Raw genomic sequence first — 23,702 nt, forward strand, 5'->3', positions numbered from 1 at the left:
GTAACATATTTAGGATGAGATAATGATGTTAGGCAAACAAACTAGTGAAGTCCACAGCATATCTCTTGAGGCCAAAACCTGAAGGAAGCCAAGGCTGGGACAGAATTGATCAATTTTATTTCTCTGCTGGAAAAGCTGTGTGCCAAAGGGAACAGGATTGTCTCTAGCAATTTCTTTAGCAAGATATATGAGCCAACTGGATTCTTTGTCCCTAGCCACAAGAGAAAAAAAAATGGAGGGAGAGGGTGAGGGTGAGGGCAGGGTTGGGAAGAGAAGAAGAGAGAGAGAGAGGAAGAGAAGGAGAGAGACAGAGAAGAGAGAATGGAAGTGTCTTGTTTGGAAATGGTTGTGTTTTCTACTGGGCAAATTGTAGCCCACGTGCCAGTAATTTGTGGCTGTGTTTAGGGGGCGGGCTGGGGGGGGGGTTGCGAGCGCCTGTGGAATTCTATGCTATCATTACTGTGTGGGCAGTCTGGATACCCAGCAGCTCTGCAATGACTCACTGTGCACTCACTGGAATGGTTCTGGACGATGGAAGGAAGGGCTAGTGGTCAGCGTCTTCTGGAACCACATCCTGCCCATTGGCTGCGGCTCGTACTAGTTTTGTCCAAACTGAATAGAGAAATCTCTAGCTATGAGCAGTATTCTCTAGCAAATCTCCGAATGGGGAATTTAAAGTGTGTGTGGCAGATGAATAGCAGATGAGAGATCTCCCTCTTATCTCACTTGAGCTGCCGAAAAGGTTGGCTTCTTACTGTCTCTTCCCTTAAATTCATTTTATATTCATCTTAAAAAAAAATAAAATAGCTCATGGGGTCGGAGAGATAGTAAGGGCTAGGCACTTGCCTTGTAGACAGTCAACTGATTTAAGCCCTGGTACAGTTCTGCATATAATCTCAGGCACCTCTTGGAGTGACCCCTGAGCACTGAGCCAAAAACACCACGTGTAGTTCAATTCACCTTCTCCCACAATAAGTAGAAGAGCATTTCTCTCACTTTCTTTTTGGGTCATACCTGGCAGTACTCAGGGCTTACTCCTGACTGTGCTAAGAAATCACTCCTGATGGACCTGGGGGGTGGGGGCATCTGAGGTATGAGGGATCAATCCCAGGTCACCACATGCAAGGCAAAGGCCTTACCCAGTATACTACCAACCTGGCCCAACATATCTCTTCTTAAAACACTTCAGTAACTTTCCTTCACAATGGAAACAAAACCCAAGTTCTTTACTGTGAGTGGCAAAGTCCTTCTTCATCTTTTCTTGCTTCTGTTTGTTCAGCCCTGCCCCTACTCTTTGCTTCTCTGGCCACAGGGCTGATCTTGTTTTTTTTTTATTTTTGTTTTGTTTTTGGGCCACACCCGGTGACGCTCAGGGGTTACTCCTGGCTATGCGTTCAGAAGTCGCTCCTGGCTTGGGGGACCATATGGGAGGCCGGGGGATCGAACCATGGTCCGTCCTAGGCTAGCGCAGGCAAGGCAGGCACCTTACCTCTAGCGCCACCACCCGGCCCCCACAGGGCTGATCTTAATACCTTGAACAGATTCAGCTCATTTCTACTTTTCAGTCTCACTACAACTGTGCATGCTCAGACCCCTCTCTCTCAGGTCCTGTTTCTTCGGTGGCCTTCTCAGAGCTCAGCTAAAAATCTTCCAACCACGCTACACGAAACCTTCCAATCACCTTCCTTACCTTACTGCATCCATCAATACATATCTGAAATGGTCTTGCTTATTTCCTTGCTGATGATCTAGGTGAGATATAGACCTCAACACAACAGAGATAATTTTGTTTATGCTCGACTCCCACCCAGCACAAAGTAGGCCCTTAAGATCTGTCTTTCTTTCTTTCTTTTTTTTTTTTTTTTTGGTTTTTGGGCCACACCCGGCGGTGCTCAGGGGTTACTCCTGGCTGTCTGCTCAGAAATAGCTCCTGGCAGGCACGGGGGACCATATGGGACACCGGGATTCGAACCAACCACCTTTGGTCCTGGATCGGCTGCTTGCAAGGCAAACACCGCTGTGCTATCTCTCCGGGCCCAAGATCTGTCTTTCAAAGTCAAGGAGTGTGCTAGCTGGAAGAGATACAGGAAACAATTTACCCAAATACCCTCATGCTGCAGATGAAGACATTCTTGATGATCAAATGACACAGTAAAGGTCAATGGTAGATGGTCTGGACTTTTAGAGGTACAATTAAGTCCTCACTAAGTCCTTACTCAGCATGGTGAGAACTCTTGGAAATGTGACTTAAAGTGAAATAATGTGTAAGGAAAATAGGCCCTGGAAACACATTATTCTATTTAATAATGACATGGGATCTTTTCCACCATCATGCTATGGAATCTAGTGCTAGTTGATGCCTTAGGAGTAAATTATCTATAATGCAAACCTACTAAAAATACTTTCCAGGAGGACAAGCAACTCAGATCTAGAAAGGCAAAAAATAACTAGAGCTTCAGAAACATCCACAAAAGCAATAGCCTCCCCTGCTTGCTAATTTGAGACAAAACCATGCCAGACTTAGTCATGAACTATTGCTCAAGCAGATTCCATTTTGCATTGAATATTATTAACATACTTTCCCTCTCTGGGCAGGAGTGATATCACATAGGGAGGGCATTTGTCTTGCATGCAGATGACCCAGGATGGACCTGGGTTCAATCCCCGGCATCCCATATGACCCCTGGGCCTGTCAGGAGTGATTTCTGAGTGCAGAGCCAGGAGTAACCTGAGTGCCTCTGGGTGTGCCCCCAAAACAAATAAAAACAAAATAATATACTTTCCCTCTAATATCTTCCATCTCCTATGGCAGTGGGGTTCTACATCTGAAAGAATAGTTGGCTGAAAAACATGGCATATGATTAGAAAAGTAAAGAAAGGCTCTAGAAGCTTCCAGGAGCCCCTGCCTTTTGTCACATGCTCAATACCCAAGTTGGAATGCTCAGAGGAAGATTATATTGTTTGCAATAAACCCTTGGCAGTACCTCTGCCTGTTTCAATTGCTATGTACTTCCAAGACCCTTATTTATTCAATGAATAACATAGATTAAAAACCTGGAAGGTTTTGTACTGACTTTGAGCTTGAACACTGACAGGTTGGAAGAGGAAAAATATCAGCCACATTAATAATCTTCAGGCATGTCAAGAGTGGGTAAATATTATTTATAAGTGGAACATCTCTCTAACCCAGGGTGTTAAAATCTTAAGAAGAAGGACCAAGTTTACACAAATTGATTATCCTCCCAGCTCTGAGGCAGAGCTTCCCACCCATCTCGAATCTCTTTGAATGTATAATGGTGCCCTTGTCCCCATTGCTTTAGTCCAAGGAGCTAGATTTGACTCAAGTCAGCTTAACACATTGACATTGGTGCTGCCATTTGTCTTAAGTCACATCCAAGTATGAGCCACTGGGTTTCCCTTTACAGAGGCACTTCTCAGTCTATGCAGTGGGGCTCCACTGGTCCTACAATGATCTTCTCTCCATGTCTGTTATTTTTCACTGCTGAGCCTTTTATGAACCAAGTCCACTGGCCAAGTCCCAGATACCCTTCAATGGAGAATTCTGGGTTTACCTCTTCCACAAAGCTATTTTTGGGGTGGGAGGTCATTTTTGGGCCACACCTGGTAATGCTCAGGGATCCCTCTTCACTATGCTCAGGGATCACTACTGGAGGGCTTAAGAGATCAGGGATTGAATCTGGGTTGGACGTTTGCAAGGCAAGCACCTTACCCATTGGACTATTGTGCTCAGGCCCCATATCTCCAGTGCTTTTTCCTGTGCTCTTCTAGACAGGACCAAAACGATATCCCACTTTAGCAGCGGTATTTTGTCCCCAAGAAAAGTGTCGAAGCTCCTGACAAGTATGAGCCAGGTTGTGCAAGATTCTAAAGGTGCTAAGGCAACTCTAGAACGTGACATTGCCTTAACCCACAGTGACCTGCAATAGTCATTGAGTGGCAGGATGAATATGGTCACTTCCTTGCCAACAGAGAGCTCCTCCTTTACTGAGTCACCGATTCTTCGGATCCTGGCTCACAGAGACTTAACATAAACATTTGTCTTTCCTCAGAGAAGAGCAAAGCAGAGTTGAACATCGTCCTCTCAAGAAACTCTTTCTTTAGATTGGGGTAGGGGATGCCTGTTGATCTAGCACTGAAAACTGGTCCAATTTAGCACATCTCCCTGTACTAAAGCATTTTGCACGTTGAAACTCATTTTTACTGTCACAGTAATGTGACTGCGTGAATAACATTATGAGCACCTTTTGAATATGTATGGTTCATAATTGAGTTAGGAGTAACAAGCCTAATTCCCTTTCTACTTTGTGTTCCTGGTCAAAACACCACTATTCTTGTTTTTCCTTTTTTTCATCTTTTGGTTTTTGGATCACACCCAGCAGCACTCAGGGGTTACTCCTGACTCTATGCTCAGAAATCGCTCCTGGAAGGCTCAGGGAACCATATGGGATGCGAGGATTTGAATCACCGTCCCTCTGCATGCAAGACAAACACCTTACCTTCATGCTATCTCTCCAGCCCCCAAACACCACTATTCTTATCTCTTAACTTTTCTCCATTGCTTTGGCCTATTTCTGGGTGGGGCCCCTACTTCTGCCAGCAGGAAGCCTCTATGTATACATCACTGCCCCCAAGGTGATGCCTACTTTTATGGGTACCCAGGTACTGCAGATATGCTTGCATTCATACTTTCATTTTAATTTGACTCTTTCTTTTGCCATACCTGACTGCTCAGGGATCACTTTCAGTGGAATCTGGGAAACCATTTGGGGTACTGGATACTCAGTCAGGGTCAGTTGACTGCAAAACAAGCACCTTATCTTTCTACTATCACTCCGGCTCCGAAAAATGGGTTTTGACTGAGAAGATCAGGGATTCCAAGGGATTTTTCTCTTGAGAAGTTCTAGGCTGCATACTTAGCCTTCATGGAGATCAGCTTTGTGGGTGCCCTTGAGGCTGATCCCTCAGGGGGTTCACTTGGTAGCTACCATTTCTCAACCTCAGTCTCAGTGTGGACTCCCTGCTCTGTTCTTTCTGATTTTGCTGCATTGCGATGGTCTCCTTATCATCACCATCCCAGCATGCATTGCGATTCCTGGGGAAAGAAATCTGCTTGTTTTTAGACCCAGGGGGAGAGATTCCCTTCATAAAAAAAAATAACAAAGGCCACCAAAATGAGTGAGCAGTGCCCAATTCATCCAAGGACACTGCCAGTGGGACCTGGGAAAGGGCCTGACTGCTCATGCACATCATTAGCCACCAGAGGCTTGGCAGCAGCATGCCCTAAATTGAAGGCATTGGGTTTACATTTGAGTCACAGTGCCCTATTTTAGCCCTGTATTTGCCAAACTGCCACTCAACCTAAACTAAAACATGTTTCTGGAATAGAACGTTTTAGGGGTGATAGGAATGCAGTGACTTGCTGAAAACATTCAAATGAACTGAGGGTGGTTTATGCAGAAAAAAAAAAACTCAAACAAAACCAAAAATGTGCATGGGTTTAGGTCATGATGTTCTTCTTGGCAGCTGAAAATCAGAGACAGAGGCTGAATGCCTTTTTTTTTTTGTCTTTTGTCTTGACTGATCTGCAAGTACATGAGTCAGTTAATACTATAGTGGCAGGAAACTGATAGTCCAGATTCTAAGAGAACCTTCCTGGTCTGAAGATTGGTTTTATAGTTAGCCTGTTTGACATATTTCCAGCCCTTACAGAGCTGGGACTGACATGAAAATTTTCTCCTGTGCTCACCAAGCTGCATGAGTGTACAGGAGCTCAGTAATAATGAAAGGAAGTAGGTTTGACTTGTATTCTGTTATTCAAGCAGAGGGGAAAAGACATTGGATAAAGATTCCAGAGAACCAGGTTTATATCCTCCTTTTGCTCCCGCAATCCATCCTGGTGAGGCAATCTTATATAAAACCAGTTCCTTGACCTTTGTTTCGCCATCTCCAAAATTTATTAGTATCTGTCCACGTCATTAATTTGTTTAGGGACCACACTTACTGGTGCTCAGGGGCTATTCCTGACTCTGTGCTACCAAGTGACCCCTGGTGGTATTTAGGGGCCATATGTGGTGTGTGGGAACTAGGGTTGGCTGCATGTAAGGTAACTCCCTTACATAGGGGACTGCACGTGACAGTGCTCAGGACTTACTCCTGGATCTGTGTACAGAGATCGATCATGGTAGGGCTCAAGGTTTTATATATATGCATATATACAAATACATGTATATCTATCTATATACATACCATGCTGGGACTGAACTAGGATCAGCCACATGCAAAGCAAGTGACTTAACCCCTGTACAATCTCTTTGCTGACTCCAAATGTTTTACCTTATGTACAATTTCTCCAGCCCAGTATCTTCCCACTTAAAACTCTGCTGTTCTCCTTGAGGAAGCAAATACCTAATCTGTCTGGAACAAAGTAGGAAATTTATAATTTCATAGTTGATAGTATCTGGAAGTACTTCCAGTGGGGCACCATCAGGATGTCATGACTTCGAAAACACTGGATTTGTTAGAAACTTTGTTCCTCCATTTTTTTTTTCTGAAGCTTCCTTTTGCTTACCAAATCTAAATGGAGAGTTCCTCCTATGTTTTCCTTACTATAACTTGTGGATTCAGGTCTATTATTAAGGCCTTTAATCCATGTTCACTGGACTTTTGTACATCATGCTAAAGGTCTGAATTTTTCTTTCTTCTTATTTTTTTTGCATATGACCAATCAGCTTTGCCAATATTATTTGTTGAAGAGATTTCCCTTGTTCCATTCCATTTCATTTCATGTCTCCCTTCTTATAGATTAACTGTAATGTAGGAATATAACAAATACCCAAAGGCAACAGAAACTGAGAACTGGTCTCTAGTAGGAAGATTACTATGGTGGAGAGAAATGGGGAGGGAGGGATAAGGTGGGGGGGACACTGAGATAATGGTGGAGGGAAAATGGACACTCTAGTAGAAGGTGTGTACCGGAATGTGTTATGTATGCCATGCCTATCATTCATAATATTGTAAATAATAGCAACTATAATCAAACTTATTTAAAGAGAATCTAAATGGAATCACCAACATTTATGACCCCCTATCGCAAATGCCTCAGCCCTGTCAATCCCTTATCTCATTTAATGGTGCTGAGAAGGATGCTCTGACCTCACTTCCTGTTCAGAGATGCAATAGTCGTTATATGCACTGTCTGAGGTCATGTGCAACTAGCATGGACAATACCCATAGCTGTGCCTGCCTTTTAAAGATTTATGCTACTTCCCTACAGACTGACCATCCCACTTGGAATAGATCCGAAACCTGCCTGCTCCCCCTGGTGTCTCCTAAGTTCTACCCCTCTTTGAGCTCAGTTCCAACCCCATCTTCCCTTGGAAGACTTTCTCAAATAACCTGCCTGCCAATCAAAGCTTCAGAAGCTTCAAGGCCTCTCTCTCTCTCTCTCTCTCTCTCTCTCTCTCTCTCTCTCTCTCTCTCTGTGCTTCTTGCCATCAGATCAAGTAACTTCCTTTAATGCATATTTTCTGAGTTACTAATTTGACTGAAGGGCAGGGCTAGCAATTGTTTTTCTGTGAAGGTTTAGATAGTAAATATCTGAGGCATGTAGGTCACAAGGTTATTCATCTTCTTTTCATTGTGCTGTTTAACTCCATTCAATGTTGACTCTGTTGCTCAGACACAGGAATGAGTGACTGGTAATTGTGTTTCAAGAGAACCCTTTTTTCTTTCTCTTTAGTTTCCAGAATAGATCCAGAGACTCAGACATGTGAAGCTCAACCACTGAGCTTCATTCAAGGCCCTTTAACAAAATTTTTCTTAGGCTACACTTAAATTTGAGGGTTGTTTTTTTGTTTTTTGTTTTTTGGTATTTTTGGATCACACCCAACAGGGGGCACTTCTGGTTCTGTGCTCAGAAATCATTCCTGGCAGGCACGGGGGACCATATGGGATGCTGGGATTCGAATCACCATTCATCCTGGGTCGGATACATGCAAGGCAAACACCCTACCACTGTCCTATCTCTCTGGCCCCAAGTTTCATTATTATTTTTATGTGTCATGAAATACCCCTGCATTATAACAACACAAACATCTTTTTTATATTGTACGGCAAACAAAAACTGTAAATTGTGTTGACCTGGAGGCAAATAGTTTTGCCAATTGCTAAGGTAACTCCAAGTCAAAGCAGGTTCCTAACTATGTTATCTTTGTTTCTCTCACTAGCTGATGGCAATAATTGGTGAAAATAATATAGGTTTTAGAGTAAAGAAAGTTTGGGCTTGTGTTCTTGTTCTACTTTGCAAGAATTCTATTTTTTGGGAGGGGGGAGTTTTGGGTCACATTCAACAGTGTTCAAAGGTTATTTATGGCTCTATGCTTTGGTAGACCAAAGCAAGAGATGACATGAGATGCTGAAGATTGAACTAGGGTTGGCTCCTGTACTATCTTTCTGGTCCCAGCAATAATTGTCTTAAGAACTGTTGATTCTGACACATGTGTGTTGCCAGCCCATGTATATGGTGCCCACAACACATGCCACCCCACATCTCCCCTCTCTCAATGTGTACTTTTACTCTGGGATGTGTAGTCACACTGCATCAGGCAATGACCTCACTCTTATCTTCTCCCTTCTTTTCCTTAGAACTAAATAAAATCTGTTTTCTTTTTTTTGTTTGTTTGTTTTTTGGGCCACGCCCAGTGACATTTAGGGGTCACTCCTGGCTATACGCTCAGAAATTGCTCCATGCTTGGGGGATGCTGGGGGATCAAACCGTGGTTCGTCCTAGGTCAGCCACATGCAAGGCAAACGCCCTACTGCTGAGCCACTACTCCAGCCCCCAAACCTGTTTTTATTTTAAAATATGAACTGTTGGTTCCATGTCAACTTAAACCATGTTTTAATTTTTCATTGGTATTGGTTTTTATCTTAATTCCATCTTTTCGTAGTAATTCAGTTTTCTCAGTGACTCATTAGGGAATGGGGTAGTTGTTTGGGTAAATGTTGATTCTTTCCAGTTACTGAGCCTCAGAGGAGAATATAAAAGATTTGAAGACTTTACAGTCATTTGAAAGCACTTCAGAAGTCTTATTGCAAATCAGGCAAGTCTTTGCCCCAGCTACAACTACTAAACAGGAAAGGGCTGCAGATTTTGCTTAGATCTTTCTTCTTAGAAAATAAGTTAAAATGCATTTTAGGGGCCAGAGCAATAGCACAGTGGTAGGGCATTTTCCTTGCAAGCGGATGACCAGGGACAGACTTGAGCTTGATACCTGGCATCCCATATGGTCCCCTGAGCCTGCCAGGAATAATTTCTGAGCGCAGAGCCAGGAGTAACCTGAGTGCTGCTGGGTATGGTCTTCAAACAACAACAACAACAACAACAAAAACAACAACAACAACCCCCCCCAAAAACAAAAAAATGTATTTTTAAAATTCATGTAACATCTCTAAACCATTATCTTTATTTTCCCATTACATTTCTTCATTCTCAGATACATGCTTCCATATAGGTATAATTATCTTAGACTTATCCTAAGATATACTATCCTTGATTACTCAAGATTTAACATATGTTGTAAACTTAGAGAAATAAAGTGATTTTTAGACAGAACCCCTAAGAAATTTAATCACCGAGTTAATGATAGATTCTCCAGACTCCCAGAAATCTATGTTGGATGGGAGAGAGGTCAAGAAATGGAGCACATGTCTAGCACGTCTGAGGCCCTGAGTTTCATCGCACTGTGTGTCCCCACCCCCAGCACTGCTGGGTTTGGCTCAGTGGCCTGCCTGGTGCCAAACTATATTGTTTGGGAGTCTTGTTTCTAATGCTAGTATGGAAAATATAACAGTAGCTTCCAAGGAGTTTCTGGGCTGATCTGAAAAATTGAAAACACAATGGGAACAGCTGGAAGACTTCTGAGTAGTGAATCAACACCTTCAAGGAATTCAACTAGAAGCAGAAGGTTTATTTATTTATATTTTTAGCCTGGCACTTGAAACCCACCACTCTGGTGCTTTATTTGGGGATGGGGCACATTGGTGTCACCTCCAGAGATGCACTGGGCCTATTCCTGATTCTGTGACGACAATAAAAATGGCGGTGCTTGAGGGATTATGCATAATGCCAGGATTCCAACCAGGGTTAGTAGGATGCAAAGCAAGTGTTTAATTCTATGTATTATTCTCCATGTACTATTCATGCCTTGAGGTGTTGGGGATTAAATCTAGACCTTTATACATGCAAATCTCTACCAGTTGGATCATATCCTTGACCCTGCATAAAATATTTCATTCAAAATATTCCCCAAATATGTATTTTTTTGGGGGGGGTCACACCTGGCAGTACTCAGGGGTCACTCCTGGCTCTATGCTCAGAAATCACTCCTGGCAGGCTCGAGGAACCATATGGGATTCCGGGATTCGAACGACCGTCCTTCTGCATGCAAGGCAAATGCCTTACTTCCATGCTATCTCTGGCCCCAAAATACTTTTGTGTTAATAAAAATGGTAACCTTTTAAGCCAGCCAAGTTATCCATCTCTCTGCTGACACACTGCAGGTCTTTTGTGTGTGTGTGGAGGGAGTAGTGGGTACTCCCAGCAGTACTCATAGGTCTGGTTCATTCTGAGAAATTTTGCTGGTAATGCCATGGTTACCAGTGCTGGAGGACAGAAGAGCCAGGATTGGTGATGCTGTGAGACTGAATTCAGGGCCTTGCATATATTATATGTTATACTCTAATCTATGTCTCTGACCCCATTTCAGCCCCTTTTTTTAAAAAAAAAAAAAGATGAGTCATGTTTTTAATATGACACATTCAAAACAAGTAATAAAGTTTTTTTTAAAGAAGTTCTTTTTAAAAATCTTAGCTACTGAAACTAAGAAATGATAGTATTATAAAACCAGTATGGGTTTTATATGACTAATTCTATGTGGCCCTTTTCCTCCCACCTCCCCTTAGGTGGACTGTTGCTTGCTATAGGATTTGGCTCAGAGGGACCCCCAGTTCGAGAACCCTACCTGACCCCTGATTGCTGCAAATCTTAGACTCCTCAAGACCACGGTTCGAGATGAAAATGTGCCCTGGATTCTATCTCCCCTTTAGACTATCTCAAAAGACTTAAAGGAATTATCTACATTTTCTTTGCATGTTTTTGTAGATGCATTTCCTTAATAGTTACAAGTCTTAGTGTTTATTTACATGTATAGAGGTAGCTTCCCCCATTCCCCCCTCTTTTTTGGATTTGCTTAGTAGGAAATTTTTGTAGAAAAGTCTCACTTGGGATACTAGCTCAGGTCAAAACCAGGGCATAGAGACTGTATAGACTGTTATTTTTACTCCCAAATGCGTCAGTAATATAATATGGCATTGTTCCTTTTCACACTGGCACTCTAAAATGGGGAAATAAGAACCCATAACTTTTATAGTACAGGGGCACCTTCCACCCTGAACATTCATCATGGGGACTTGACTTAGGCCTCGATTGATTGAACATTGACCATCCAACTCCAAACTCTGGATCCCAACCTTAGAACTGGGACAGTTTCCTGCATCAGCACCAGGTATCAAACTCCTCCCCAAGGGAAGCCCTAATGCCACAAGACACCAACCTACTCCAGGGCAGATTCACATGACACCCTGGTGATGAGGAAACAGCAACAACTTGATCTAATGGCAGGTTGCCCTACCTTGCCACCTAATGATGAGATAAAATCAGAAGATGCTCTGTGAAACCCAGCTTTGCCCTAGGATCTGTGCAAAAACCAAGATCTCTGATTACAGAAGACGAACTATGACAACTACAACTGAGCCTAACTTTTCCTGGGATCATAAAGAAAGACCTTGGTGTTGGACAACTAACATTCCCAAAGCCTGTAGTTAGTCTTATGACAGTAAGCTTCATGGATGGAGACATCCTATATCTCTTAGGCCAAGGCAATTTTCTTTCTAATTTTTTCGTTTACTGTGTCTATGCTAAAATAAAAAAACACAAAACAAAACACAAAAAACACCACCAAAAAACTCCCCAAAACAACAACAACAACAACAACAACAAAAGCTTGCCACATCTGCCCCCTTCTTTTTTAAAATTTTATTTATATCCCCACCTTTTTCATAGAACCTTAGACCATGAATCATTTTGTTCTGCCTCATCTTCTATGTCTACTACAAATTGAGAAAAAAAGTATGGATGGAACAAGTGGTCTCAGAAGCAATGAATATTAAAAGAGAGAGAGAGAGAGAGAGAGAGAGAGAGAGAGAGAGAGAGAAAGGTCAAATCTAAATACCCCCACCAACATCAATAACAATAGAATCAAGAGAGCCAAACTATACTGTACTAAACACAAAATGGACCTGTTTACTAGTAGTCCAGGGGGCTAAGAGTGGAAGGTATGGGTTGCATGCTGGGAACTATGGTGGAGGGAGGTCAACACTGCTGTTGGGATGGCCCTAATTCATTGTCACTATATGCCTGAAATACAACTATAAAAGTCTTGTAATTCACAATGATCTCAATAAAAAAAAATGACAGTCATGTTTTGAACACAACACACATTAAAAAACAAGTAATGCAGTTTAAAAGAGATTCTTTTTAAAAAATTTAGCTACTGAAATTAAGAAATAATAGTATTATAAAACCATTATGGGGGCTGGGAGATGGGTCAGGGGTATAAGCTTTGTCCTTTTTTTTTTTGGGTCACACTCAGTAATGTTCAGGGGTTATTCTGAATTACTCTGCACTCAGGAATCACTCCTAATGGGCTTGGGGGACTATATATGGTTTAGGGGATCAAACCTGGACTGCCTACATACAAGGAAAGCACTCTATACATCACATAATAGCTCTGGCCTTGGGGGTGGGGGATACATTTTGAATTACATTCCTGATATCATATGCTCCCTGTCTCAGCATTTCTGAATACAGACCTGAAAGTTCTCAATCCCTGTTGGGGTCACTTGATGGTCCCCAGAACTGCTAGGCTCAGCACTAAACCATCAGCTTCGATGATTGAGAATCATAGGGAGGGGTCCTCAGGTCTCCTGGGCACTCAACCCCCAACACCACACAAGGTCAAAGTAGTATGATAACTCACATACCAGCATATGCTGCTCTGCAAAGTTGGTTTGAGGATAAGAATATACGAGAAGAGAACTAAGTGCTTTAGAAGAAAAAAAACCTCAAAACATGGTGTCTGTCATTAAAATGTTTTTAAGCTCCTTATAAAAATAACATATTATTTCTCAAATTACAGAGAACTCTAACAGTGAAGGGGAAAAAAAGATTGTTCTACCCAAAATAGCAGTATTTTCCAATATTTCTGAGCATTAAAAACTTTGAAAGCAGCAGTTTACCTAACAGATTATTTAAGGAAAAGTGAGCCTGACAGATTTGATAAATAAGATACTGTCAGGCAGAAGTTCAAAATTTCCCAGTTTATTTACTTATTTTAAGCAACTAGATTGAAAAGTCATTAACATATATATATATATATATATATATATATTTAGCTTTTTGGGTTACCACACTTGCTGGTGCTTGGTGGGTACACCTGGCTCTGTGCTTGAAAGTGACACTAAGGGTTACTGATACCCTGTGATGCTGGGGATTGAACCTAGTTCAGCCCATGCAAAGCACACACAACTCTGAGTTCCTTCACTCTGGCTCAGTTAAATATTTTAAAGAGACTTACATGTAGGTAGCTAAGTAACGATGATCATTAGTGGCTAACTTTCATAATAAGGTCTGGCTTGCAGAGTTTTTCCTAAAACAAATAGACCACTGAGTTCCACTCTCTGAAGTTGAGGTTGGTCTCAAGTCTTTTCAGAGAGAGCAAACAAATCTTGGAGAGGCTGAAGCAGCTGGAGAGTGAAGCTGGCATCTGCCCTAGAGCTATTTTATTGGCAATCTGTGGTTCACGTAAAACACAAGGCAGCTTCAAGTGTGAACTCCCCAGGTTTCAGATCCTGAATTCATTATGTATCTTACCTTGGTTATGTTTAAACACACAGTAAAAATACTTGTACTTCGACTTATTAAAAAGATAAAAGACAATAAAAATGCATGAAAAAATTTTTTTCCTATAAGGATTCGCTTTATTCTCCCTCCTCTTTTTTTTTGGGGGGGGGGGCACATCTTGCCGTAGTCAGGACTTATTCATGGCTCTACACTCAGGGATTACTTTCGGAGGTTGCTTAGAGGATAGTATGGGGTGCCGAGAATTGAACCTGGGTTATCCACATAACAAGCACCTTGTATTATTGATCCAGCCCCTGCCTTATTATTTTTTTTTTTAAGGAGAAAACAAACAGGAAGGAGAAGCAGGGGAAAAAACTGACCATTTTGCTGAAAGCTGGTAACCAAGACATCAGTCTGATGGGAATACTCATGTTTTTAACCATGGGGCCTGGAACTTGGTTGCAGAGACCCCTCGCCATGGGGCATCTTTGGGACTAAGTGGGGCACAGAGGAAAAGGGAACACAACTCAGGTCAGTTTTGAACCCTCCAGGATGCCTCATCAGGCCAACTGCCTACTTCTGCCCAGAATGACAGGTTTCAAGGGGGCCTGAATGTTTTCCCACTGGCTGACATTTGGCTATCACCTGGCTCTGTGAGTTGGCTGGGAGAAGTGCCATTACTCAGGAAGAGGGAAATTATGACCAAGCCAACCAATCCCATGGTGGAGAAAATATCCTCTTACTTCTGAGCCTAGTCCCCACACAGCTGCTCTCAGCTCAAGTCACTGGTCCACATTCAAAAGAGAGCTTAGAGGGGGAAGAAACAGAAATAAGCCCATGAGGGCCGGAGGGGTGGTGCAAGCGGTAGGGCGTTTGCCTTGCATATGCTGACCTAGGATGGACCGTGGTTCGATCCCTGGCATCCCAGATGGTCTCCAAAGCCAGGAGCGATTTCTGAGCACATAGCCAGGAATAACCCCTGAGCATCAAGAGGTATGGCCCCCAAACCAAACAACAACAACAACAACAACAACAACAGCAACAACAATAAAACCAGAAATAAACCCATGAAAATGAGTTCTTCTCTGGAAGGACCTAGTTAGACTTTCTGGCTTTACCATTCCTGTGGGCCCTCTGTGGAGGCCAGTCCCAGGAATATCTGCTTATCAATTTACAACATGAAGTATAGCAGAAGGAGGTGCAAAGATTCATTCTGTGTCTCTGAAAATTCCTAGAGTTCTATGAGGTTATATTTTTCTGAATTAGATCATTTCAAGACAACGAGAACAAACAATTCAATTTGAAAGGGTCTGGTGAAACCTTTCATTTCCAGAAACTCACCCGAACAACGTAGTTGAATCGCCTGGAGTCCAGAATGGCCGTTGAGAAGTCCAGCCTATTGAAAGCTTCTCCCAAAGTACAATACCCATGACGCTGGAGGTAAAAACAGAGGATGGCAGAGTTTACTCCTGTGTCCCTCTAAAGTCATTCTCCAGAGTGATCTACTGGGATCCAACAATGCAACATGTTTGAGTCCCATCTTTGGCATTCTGTAGCCATTTGCCTCTTTTCTGAGCTCTAATGGATCTTTCTGGGAACCCACATGATCCAGAAGAGGGGCAGCTACTGCAGTCAGTGACTGTGTTAAACTCCCTTCTTTGTGACTTGCACAGTCCTAACTAGTGAGTTGTATACAAAGGAAGGTTGGGTGCTAGATAACTGATGTGTGAGATGGAGAAAATTGGCCACTTAGCACACTCTTGGAAGTAGAATTAGACCTACCTTCATTACCTGCACCAACTGAGGCTCTGCTTGCATTTCTAGTGCTTTTCTCTGGGATCATGATCTACTCCTACCACCCCTTTTTTGGGCCACACCCAAAAAGTAAGCTCAGGGTTTACTTACGCCTGACTCTATACTCAGGGATGATTCCTGATGGGGCTTGAAGGACCGCATAGGCTGCTTGGATTCAAACCTGGGTCAGCCACATGCAAGGCAAGTGAGCAACCCGCTGCACTATTGCTTGAGCCCCACAGGAGAAGCAAAAGTTTTGCTCTTTTGTGTGAATGATTGAGTAAGTGGGAGCTCAGAGCGATGCAGAGAGATGCAGCTCTGTTTTGAACATGTGGGTTGTCTTGGGGGGAATCACTGATCTCCTGGCCCAAGTTACAGAGAGAACGAGATGCTCTTCAAGATCAGTGAGCAGTGACAGGAATGCTCCCATCCTATCAACTTGCCTTGCATCCTACTTATTTAAGAAATACCTTCTGTAGTGACAATGTATATAAAAGGTGCTTCTAAAGTGCCATACAAGTTCATTGTCCTGGCAAACATCTATATTAGGCCTCACACTGAAAAGGCTCTAAAAATTCTATGCATAATTACTCCTGAGTTCAACAGTTTCTGTGTTGTAGGTTGAAGAGCTCATAGAATAGAAAAGGAGGCACAGTCATGAGAGTAAGGCCAGGGCTTTTAAATTATACATTTGACACAGGCCTACTAACCTTTATAAAGTACTTCTTTGTACATCACTGAATAAAATAACTTACTTTTCTCTCTGTACAACCAAACTCACATAGTTGGGAAGTGTGTTGCTAGCTTTTACCATACCTAATAAAACAGTCTTGCTTAGTATGATATTTCTGTTTACCACCCCCTCTCAATATTGCTATATGGACCAAGGCCTAAGGCAAAGCATACATTTTAATCCAGTGGAAACTCACCTCTTTAGTACTTCCTTTGTGAACATAGATCCATTTTTCTTGATGGAAATCTAGAAAGACCCCCAAAAATACAGCTTTAATATTTGTACTGTGACAAGATTTAAACTTTCTTTCCGTTTTAATTCAAGTATAAACTTTTTGACAAAAATGACAAAGACTTTACTGAGGATTTAAGAGGATGCAAGTTTGTTGGTAATTTCTGTTATACTAGAGTTAAAATTTTCCTTTGAAGCACTCCAAATCATTGGCAGATTTAGTAAACCAAAGCTTCAAGGTAAACCCAATCCCACTCTCCCAACAAAACAATGAATATCCAAGTACAAGTTCATTTTTTTCAAAGTCAAGTCCACAATTCATGCAGGCCATAAAGAGCAGAAATAAAACAGTATGAGGAAACCATACAGTACAGATAAGTTAAATTCCAGCTTTTTTTTTTTTTTTTTGATTTTGGTTTTTGGGTCACACCTGGCAGTGCTCAGGGGTTACTCCTGGCTCTGTGCTCAGAAATTGCTCCCGGCAGGCTTGGGGGACCATATGATATGCCAGCAACTGAACTCTGGTCTGTCCTAGGCCAGCTGTATGCAAGGCAAATGCCCTACTGCTGTGCTATCTCTCTGACCCCGCCAGTTTATTTTTTAAAATAATATCTTTATTTAAGTACCATGATTACAAACATGTTTGTAGTTGGGTTTCAGTTATAAAAAAAAAAAAAACCACCTCTTCAGCAGTGTAACCTTCCCACCACCAATTCCAGCTTATTAATAGAACTTTATAGAGTTCACACATACAGACAGCCTTTAGAAATGTTAATGGTATTTATACAAGAGGGAGAAACAAATCTATCTCCAAAGTCTCAAATTACAGTTCAAAATTAAAAAAAGCACATACCAGAACTGAGTCAGTTGATTATGTCATGTGTGAGAAGCCAGTTAACTGTCAAGCTATACATGAAAAACAGTGAGGTGGATGGAACCCCAACTAGCATCGACTAACGTAGAAACAAAATTTTTAGAACCTGTGAATCTGGGGGCCAGAGAGATAGCACAGTGGTAAGGCATTTGCCTTGCATGCGGCCGACCAGGGACAGACCTGGTCGATTCCAGGCATCCCATATGGTCCCCTGAGCTTGCCAGGAGCGATATCTGAGCACAGAGCAAGGAATAACCGTTGAGAATCACCAGATGTGGCCCAAATAACCCATCAATTAATAAATAAACTGCTTAAAAATAAAAGGACCTGTGAGTCTGGATTATAGTATGTCCTTGTAGACTTCTGAGAGCAAAGTCCAGCGTCTCTGCCAATAGCAGAGACTAAAAGCACAGTCTAACAGGTGAGGTGCAATCTGACGCCCTCCCATCCCCAAACATCATCAGGATACTAGATAGATTTCTGAAGTTCCAGACTAATAGCTTACACTGAGTTTTGGCTTTGCTGTTCAGTATATCCTTCTTTCTCTTCTTGGCAGCAACGTCATAGTTCAGGCTGTTGAAAAGGTTTTCCTTATTGAAAACTTCCGGGTTGCAATAACTATGAGTAGAAGAAGACAGGATGAGTTTTAACAGGTGTAGTTTACCACAAGCTGCTTCTACAAACAACACACAGGGTTATAAAATACAAACACAGCCCTCAAACCAAACAATAAAAACTACCCAAAAGATATGCACATAGATCCAAGGTTCTCTCTCTTTTGCAAAATTTCTTTCTTTTTTTTTTTTTTTTTTCCTTTTGTTTTTGGGTGATACCCAGTGATGCTCAGGGATTACTCCTGGCTTTGCACAAAGGAATCTCTCCTGGAGGACTCAGGGGACCATATAGGATGCTGGGGATTAAACCCCAGCATTAAACCCTAGGTTGGCTGTGAGCAAGGCAAGCTCCTTGCCCACTGTACTATTGTTCTAGCCACCCACTGCATCCACTTCCTGCTTCTCTCTTCTAGGTTGAAATCTCATCACATTTCTGTGGAAGGCAGGGATGGGAACTTCAACTGCTTCTGAATTCCCCAAACAGTGCCTGCCATTGTATTTGACACAGAACCTTGCACTCTTCACTAAGAGTAATGCAGTATACCATAAAATTACTTTAATCAAAAATGAATGGCAGGGTGAAAGGGAGAAGGACGGTTACTGAAGTGCATTTGGTCAAAGCATCCACCCTGAGCTGTTGTCAAAAAATAGCTTTACAGAGCTATAATTCACACAACATACAATTCACCTATTTAAAGGGTACCCAGGCTTCTTTGTAACTAGCATGTTTCTGTCGTGCTATTAAAACAGGACCTCATTTACAAAGCTGTGACTGATAAAACTTAATACCTAGGTGATGTGTCATGTACAGTGAGTGTAGTTTAGAATGCATGCCATTATTTCAAGCTGTGAGGGGAAGATGTTGAGCCTGAAATAAAACAAGCTGGATTCTTCATTCATTAAAGTGCTCCACATCACAGGTCTTTGGACCCTGTCTCCCCTGTTAGCTGAGCTACCACTGGGGTGATGGAACTTACCCTTCAGCTATGATACAATGGACCATTGGCATTAATAGCTGAAGAATTCCCACAGGAGGGATGCACTGAAAAATACAGGTATCATGAGGCAAAAGGTTCGGTTTCAATTCTCAACAGGAGTTAAATCTTTTGTGTTTCTTTTTTTTTCTTTTATGACAAAATTTGTGATGCCATCTAATAAGATAATTTAGATTTTTACTTATTTTTTCTATTTGCCAATTTAGTGGGGGTATAAATCCACTGGCTCCTCAGCTATCAGCTGAGGTCAAAGGGAAAAAGGGGCAGAGTCAGGAATCCTTCATGCTAACTTGGGAAATTTCAAAGGTAGGAAACTGGAAAAGATGAAAAGCTGCGTCTTTTCATTACACACTCCTCTATTGAGTATGAGTGCAAAATATACTACAAGAAGCCTCACAGTTATATACATGCATCACCAACAACAAGTCGCAGCTTAACTTCCACATGGAGAGAATCATAAAAGAAGGTAAGAGACACTTACTTGGCCATTTCAGGCTTCACAGAAAAATGGCAGGGTCTGGCTCACAGATCAAGACCATCCTTCAGAAATGTTAAGCGTGTCTATCTCATTTTACTTTTTTTTTTTTTTTTTTTTTTTTGGTTTTTGGGCCACACCCGGTGACGCTCAGGGGTTACTCCTGGCTATGCGCTCAGAAGTCGCTCCTGGCTTGGGGGACCATATGGGACGCTGGGGGATCGAACCGCAGTCCGTCCTAGGCTAGCGCAGGCAAGACAGGCACCTTACCTCTAGCGCCACCGCCCGGCCCCTCTCTTACTCTTTTTCTAATGAAAAACATTCTTGAGAGGAATTTGAGCACTTGTTTTGTATGTAGCAACTACAATAACCTGTGTTAGGTTAGAGTGCTTCACTTTCAAAGCTAATTAAAAAGCATTGGACATAATAGATGATGGTCTCCCACTGCTGCTTATAGAAAAGTTTTAGGCAAAGAAACCCTGCACTTTGCATGTGGCTATTAGGTTTTTAGACCCTAGAGGGAGGCCTGGCAGGCTGGCCTCAGGGCTTGTTTGGGTTGCCTGCTTATGTTTTCTTTGAAGCAGTAATATATTCAGTTAAAGCTATTTTCAGAGTTCAATTATGTCCATTTCAAAGAAACGCAAAGCCAATGGAAAAATCACAACTGAAAATTTTAACAAGAAAAGCCACCAGCATTTAGGAACTGTGACATTTAATTTAAAAAATAATAATAATAGCAAAACCACTTAAATAAAGCTGCTTTCTTCATTTAAATGCAATAAAAGCCAGACAGTCTCTATTTGCAATCAATTCCTACTAAACTTGATCTTTTACACCCAGAGGGATTTGGATAAGACTGAAAACCTTTCCCGGTCCTCTATTACCTGCCACTAAATGGCGCAAGCTTCTCACAGACCACGATAGTGGGAGATGGAAAGATTTAAAAAAGAAAAAATCACTTTGGCAGCGACATGAAAGGAGAGGGGGGTGGAAGAATCCTATTTCTCATTACATTTGCAATAATAAATAGACCATTTAAAAAACTGTGGCCTTAGATGTAGATGAAGGGCAAAGAGATTTCTAAGCAAATGTACTACAAGCCATGCCCAAATTGTCAAGACTCCATACACATCAAAACATGGTTGGTACCACTGTGCTCCGGCCAAACAAACAGCTAATTGTAGAAAGCAGCTCTTCGAACTGTGCTCCAAACACAGGGAACACTCGTAAAAATCTTAACAATTATTTTTATTTTCCTATACACCCCTCATTTTAGGGCACTGAGGTAAACTTCCTGCTTCCTGCCTTAGCTATACTGGAAAGCAACATTTGACTTTTTTGAAGACAAGACTGTATGTAAGCTTGGAGAAGTGGCTGGAGTCTGGAGTCTGACAAGATTACTCATACTGTGGGGGTGAAACTGGGGTGGGGGCGGGGAGAGAGGTGAGTATGGAAGTCAGGGAGAGAAACTTTGCTGTGCCACTTTCTTGAAGCATTCCTGGACGGTCCTGGTTTCTGCCAAGTGCTTTCCTTGAATTTTTTAATCTGCCTCACTGAAGTGAATACAGATCATGACTTTGACATCATCTGTCATTTCAGTCATTCAATTCATAGTTTATCTGAAATCCTTCCAGGGCAGGCACTTAGCATCTATGGGTTTTGAAAAATTTTGTCACTGGAGGTGGACAGGGCTGTACCCCAAAGTGAAAGGCTTCGAGAATCCAGAGTGGGATCATAAAGACAAAGTGGTGGTCTGCTAAAAACCATTCGAAGAAACATTCCACATGCACCCTTTGCCTTTCCCCTGGACTCCCTTGTCCAGTGGGCCACAGAATGGTATTTGGAACTAGGTAAGTTGCAGGTTCTCTCCCCACCCCTTCTTCGAAAGGGCCTGTCTTTTGTTTTCTCCTAACAGGAGAGATATTCAACTTCACCTGTGCAGGCAGGCACACAGCCCAGACCTGACATCACAGTGAAACCTCACCCAGACGCAAAGCACTGGCAATATCTGAGCCCTGCGACTTGGGTCTCTGAAGGCCAACTGCTTTTAAAAAGTTGGCAGACTTCTCATGCTAAGCAAGGAAGAGATTGTTTACAATGGCTGGGGGAAAATACTCCACAAACAAACAACCAGTAGCTTTGCTAAGGAGCTACCAATGTGATTCCCAAACTCTGACTCAAGAAGAATCCCAGGCGATTTCCATATTGATTACCCTTTCAGATCCTGAGGTGAACTGCACAGTTATTGGCACAGAAGGCTGAGAGGAGAGCAGCCAGACTAGACTATAAACATCAGTCTATTCTAACTATTTGTGGATAAATTCAAACTATCTCAGATAGGTTTTCATCACTTGGACAGAGAGACATTTACATGTGAAGAAGAGGGATACCAGCCTTTGGGAAACTATACAAACTTAAATCTCTGCATTGATCCAAAGAATCTTCCACTAAGAGCATCCTCCAAGGATATTTGGGAGAAGGAGCTAAGACAAGGCCCAAGCACTCGATGCTCTATCTCTTTGGGAAGACTCTGCTATGTAGAAGCAAAGTATGTCAATACTAGAACCCACATTTCTTTATAAGTGGGGAGAATGAAGGAAATCTACTTTGCTATATCAAAGACCAACTCTCCAGAAGCTTTTTTGATCTTTCTGGAAGTAAAGAATGGATGTTCCATCAACAGGATTTCTTTATAGTACTCTCTAACCCACCCCACTTCCACTTCCCCCATTGGGGCCGTAGTGACATGGCACAGCGATAGGATGTTTGCCTTGGACGCTGCCGACCCAGGATGGACCCGGAATGGGCCCCAGTTTGATCCCTGGCATCCTATATGATCTCTGAGCCTGCCAGGAGTAACTCGAGTGCCACAGGGTGTGGCCCAAAAGATGAACAAACAAAATACAACCCCTGGTGGATCTCTTTAGAGTCCACAAGGTCAGTGTGCTCTAGTCTCTCTGACAGACCCTTTCAAGGTTAAGTTAATGTTTTAAATTTTTTCCCCATACTGGCACACAAAGGTAGTTAAGTTGTCAAAATCATGCTATTTTTCTGTTGGCTAGAGAGATAGTAGAGTGGGAAGGGCATTTACTTGGCACACACCAACCAGGGATTGATCCCAGGCATCCCGTATGGTCTCCTGAGCACTGCCAGGAGTAATCCCTAAGCAGAGATGATTGTGGGCCCCAACAAATACCTCCAAGATCCAAACAACCCATCCTATTTTTTGGGAGGGTTTTCTTTTCTTTTCTTTAATATCTTTATTTAAACACCTTGATTACAAATATGATTATAGTTGGATTTCAGTCATGTAAAGAACACACCCCTTCACCAGTGCAACATTCTCATCACCAATGTCCCATATCTGGGAGGGCTTTCTTAAGAATGGTGCCAAGGGATCAAATCGATAGCACAATGGGTAGGGCATGGGCTTTGCATGCAGAGGACCCAGGTTCGATCCCCAGCATTCCATATGGTCCCCCAAGCCTGCCAGGAATAATTTCGAAGCACAGAGCCAGCAGTGATCCTGAGCACTGCTGAATGTGGCCCCCAAACAAACAAACAAACAAACAAACAAAAAAAGGTGCTGTTGAATATCGGGTTGAACTTTCCACAGTCCCCAGTGGGGAAAGGGGAATCCTATACCTCCTATCTGTGGAGGATAACGAGAAACTGGTCGGGTAGCAATTCCCCGCAATAAATAATACACACAGATATGAAAGTTTTAGCAGGCAAAAAACTCACACTGCAAGCTGTTTCCCCAAAAAGCCAATCGCTCCACCAAGTGGAACCGCAAGCCTAGATGGCACCTCCCCACTAAGGTCTCCTGACTGGCATTTATTGAGATTAAAAAAAAAAAACACCAAACTCACCCCCCACCCCAAAGGGAGGGGAAAAAGCCAGATGAAAGGCAATGGGGGAAAGAAGACCAACAGAAAACAATTAAAATAGAAATAAGGACTAGTTCAAAGGCCTCTGCTTACATCACATGATGTCAACACAGCC

At 42.4% G+C, this 23,702-nt stretch overlaps 1 protein-coding gene across 1 annotated transcript in view; it reads right to left on the reverse strand.

Moving 5' to 3' along the window:
* The window catches only part of FBXO32 (F-box protein 32), a 45,791-nt gene that overhangs the window by 20,844 nt on the left and 1,245 nt on the right, over positions 1 to 23,702 (reverse strand). Inside the window, 3 exon segments of the mRNA XM_049765851.1 lie at positions 15,323 to 15,415; positions 16,705 to 16,754; positions 18,119 to 18,231. Of these exon segments, the coding sequence (XP_049621808.1) occupies positions 15,323 to 15,415; positions 16,705 to 16,754; positions 18,119 to 18,231 (256 nt within the window).

The sequence above is a fragment of the Suncus etruscus genome, chromosome 19 (assembly GCF_024139225.1).
Source record: "Suncus etruscus isolate mSunEtr1 chromosome 19, mSunEtr1.pri.cur, whole genome shotgun sequence".
In the NCBI taxonomy this organism is placed as follows: domain Eukaryota; kingdom Metazoa; phylum Chordata; class Mammalia; order Eulipotyphla; family Soricidae; genus Suncus; species Suncus etruscus.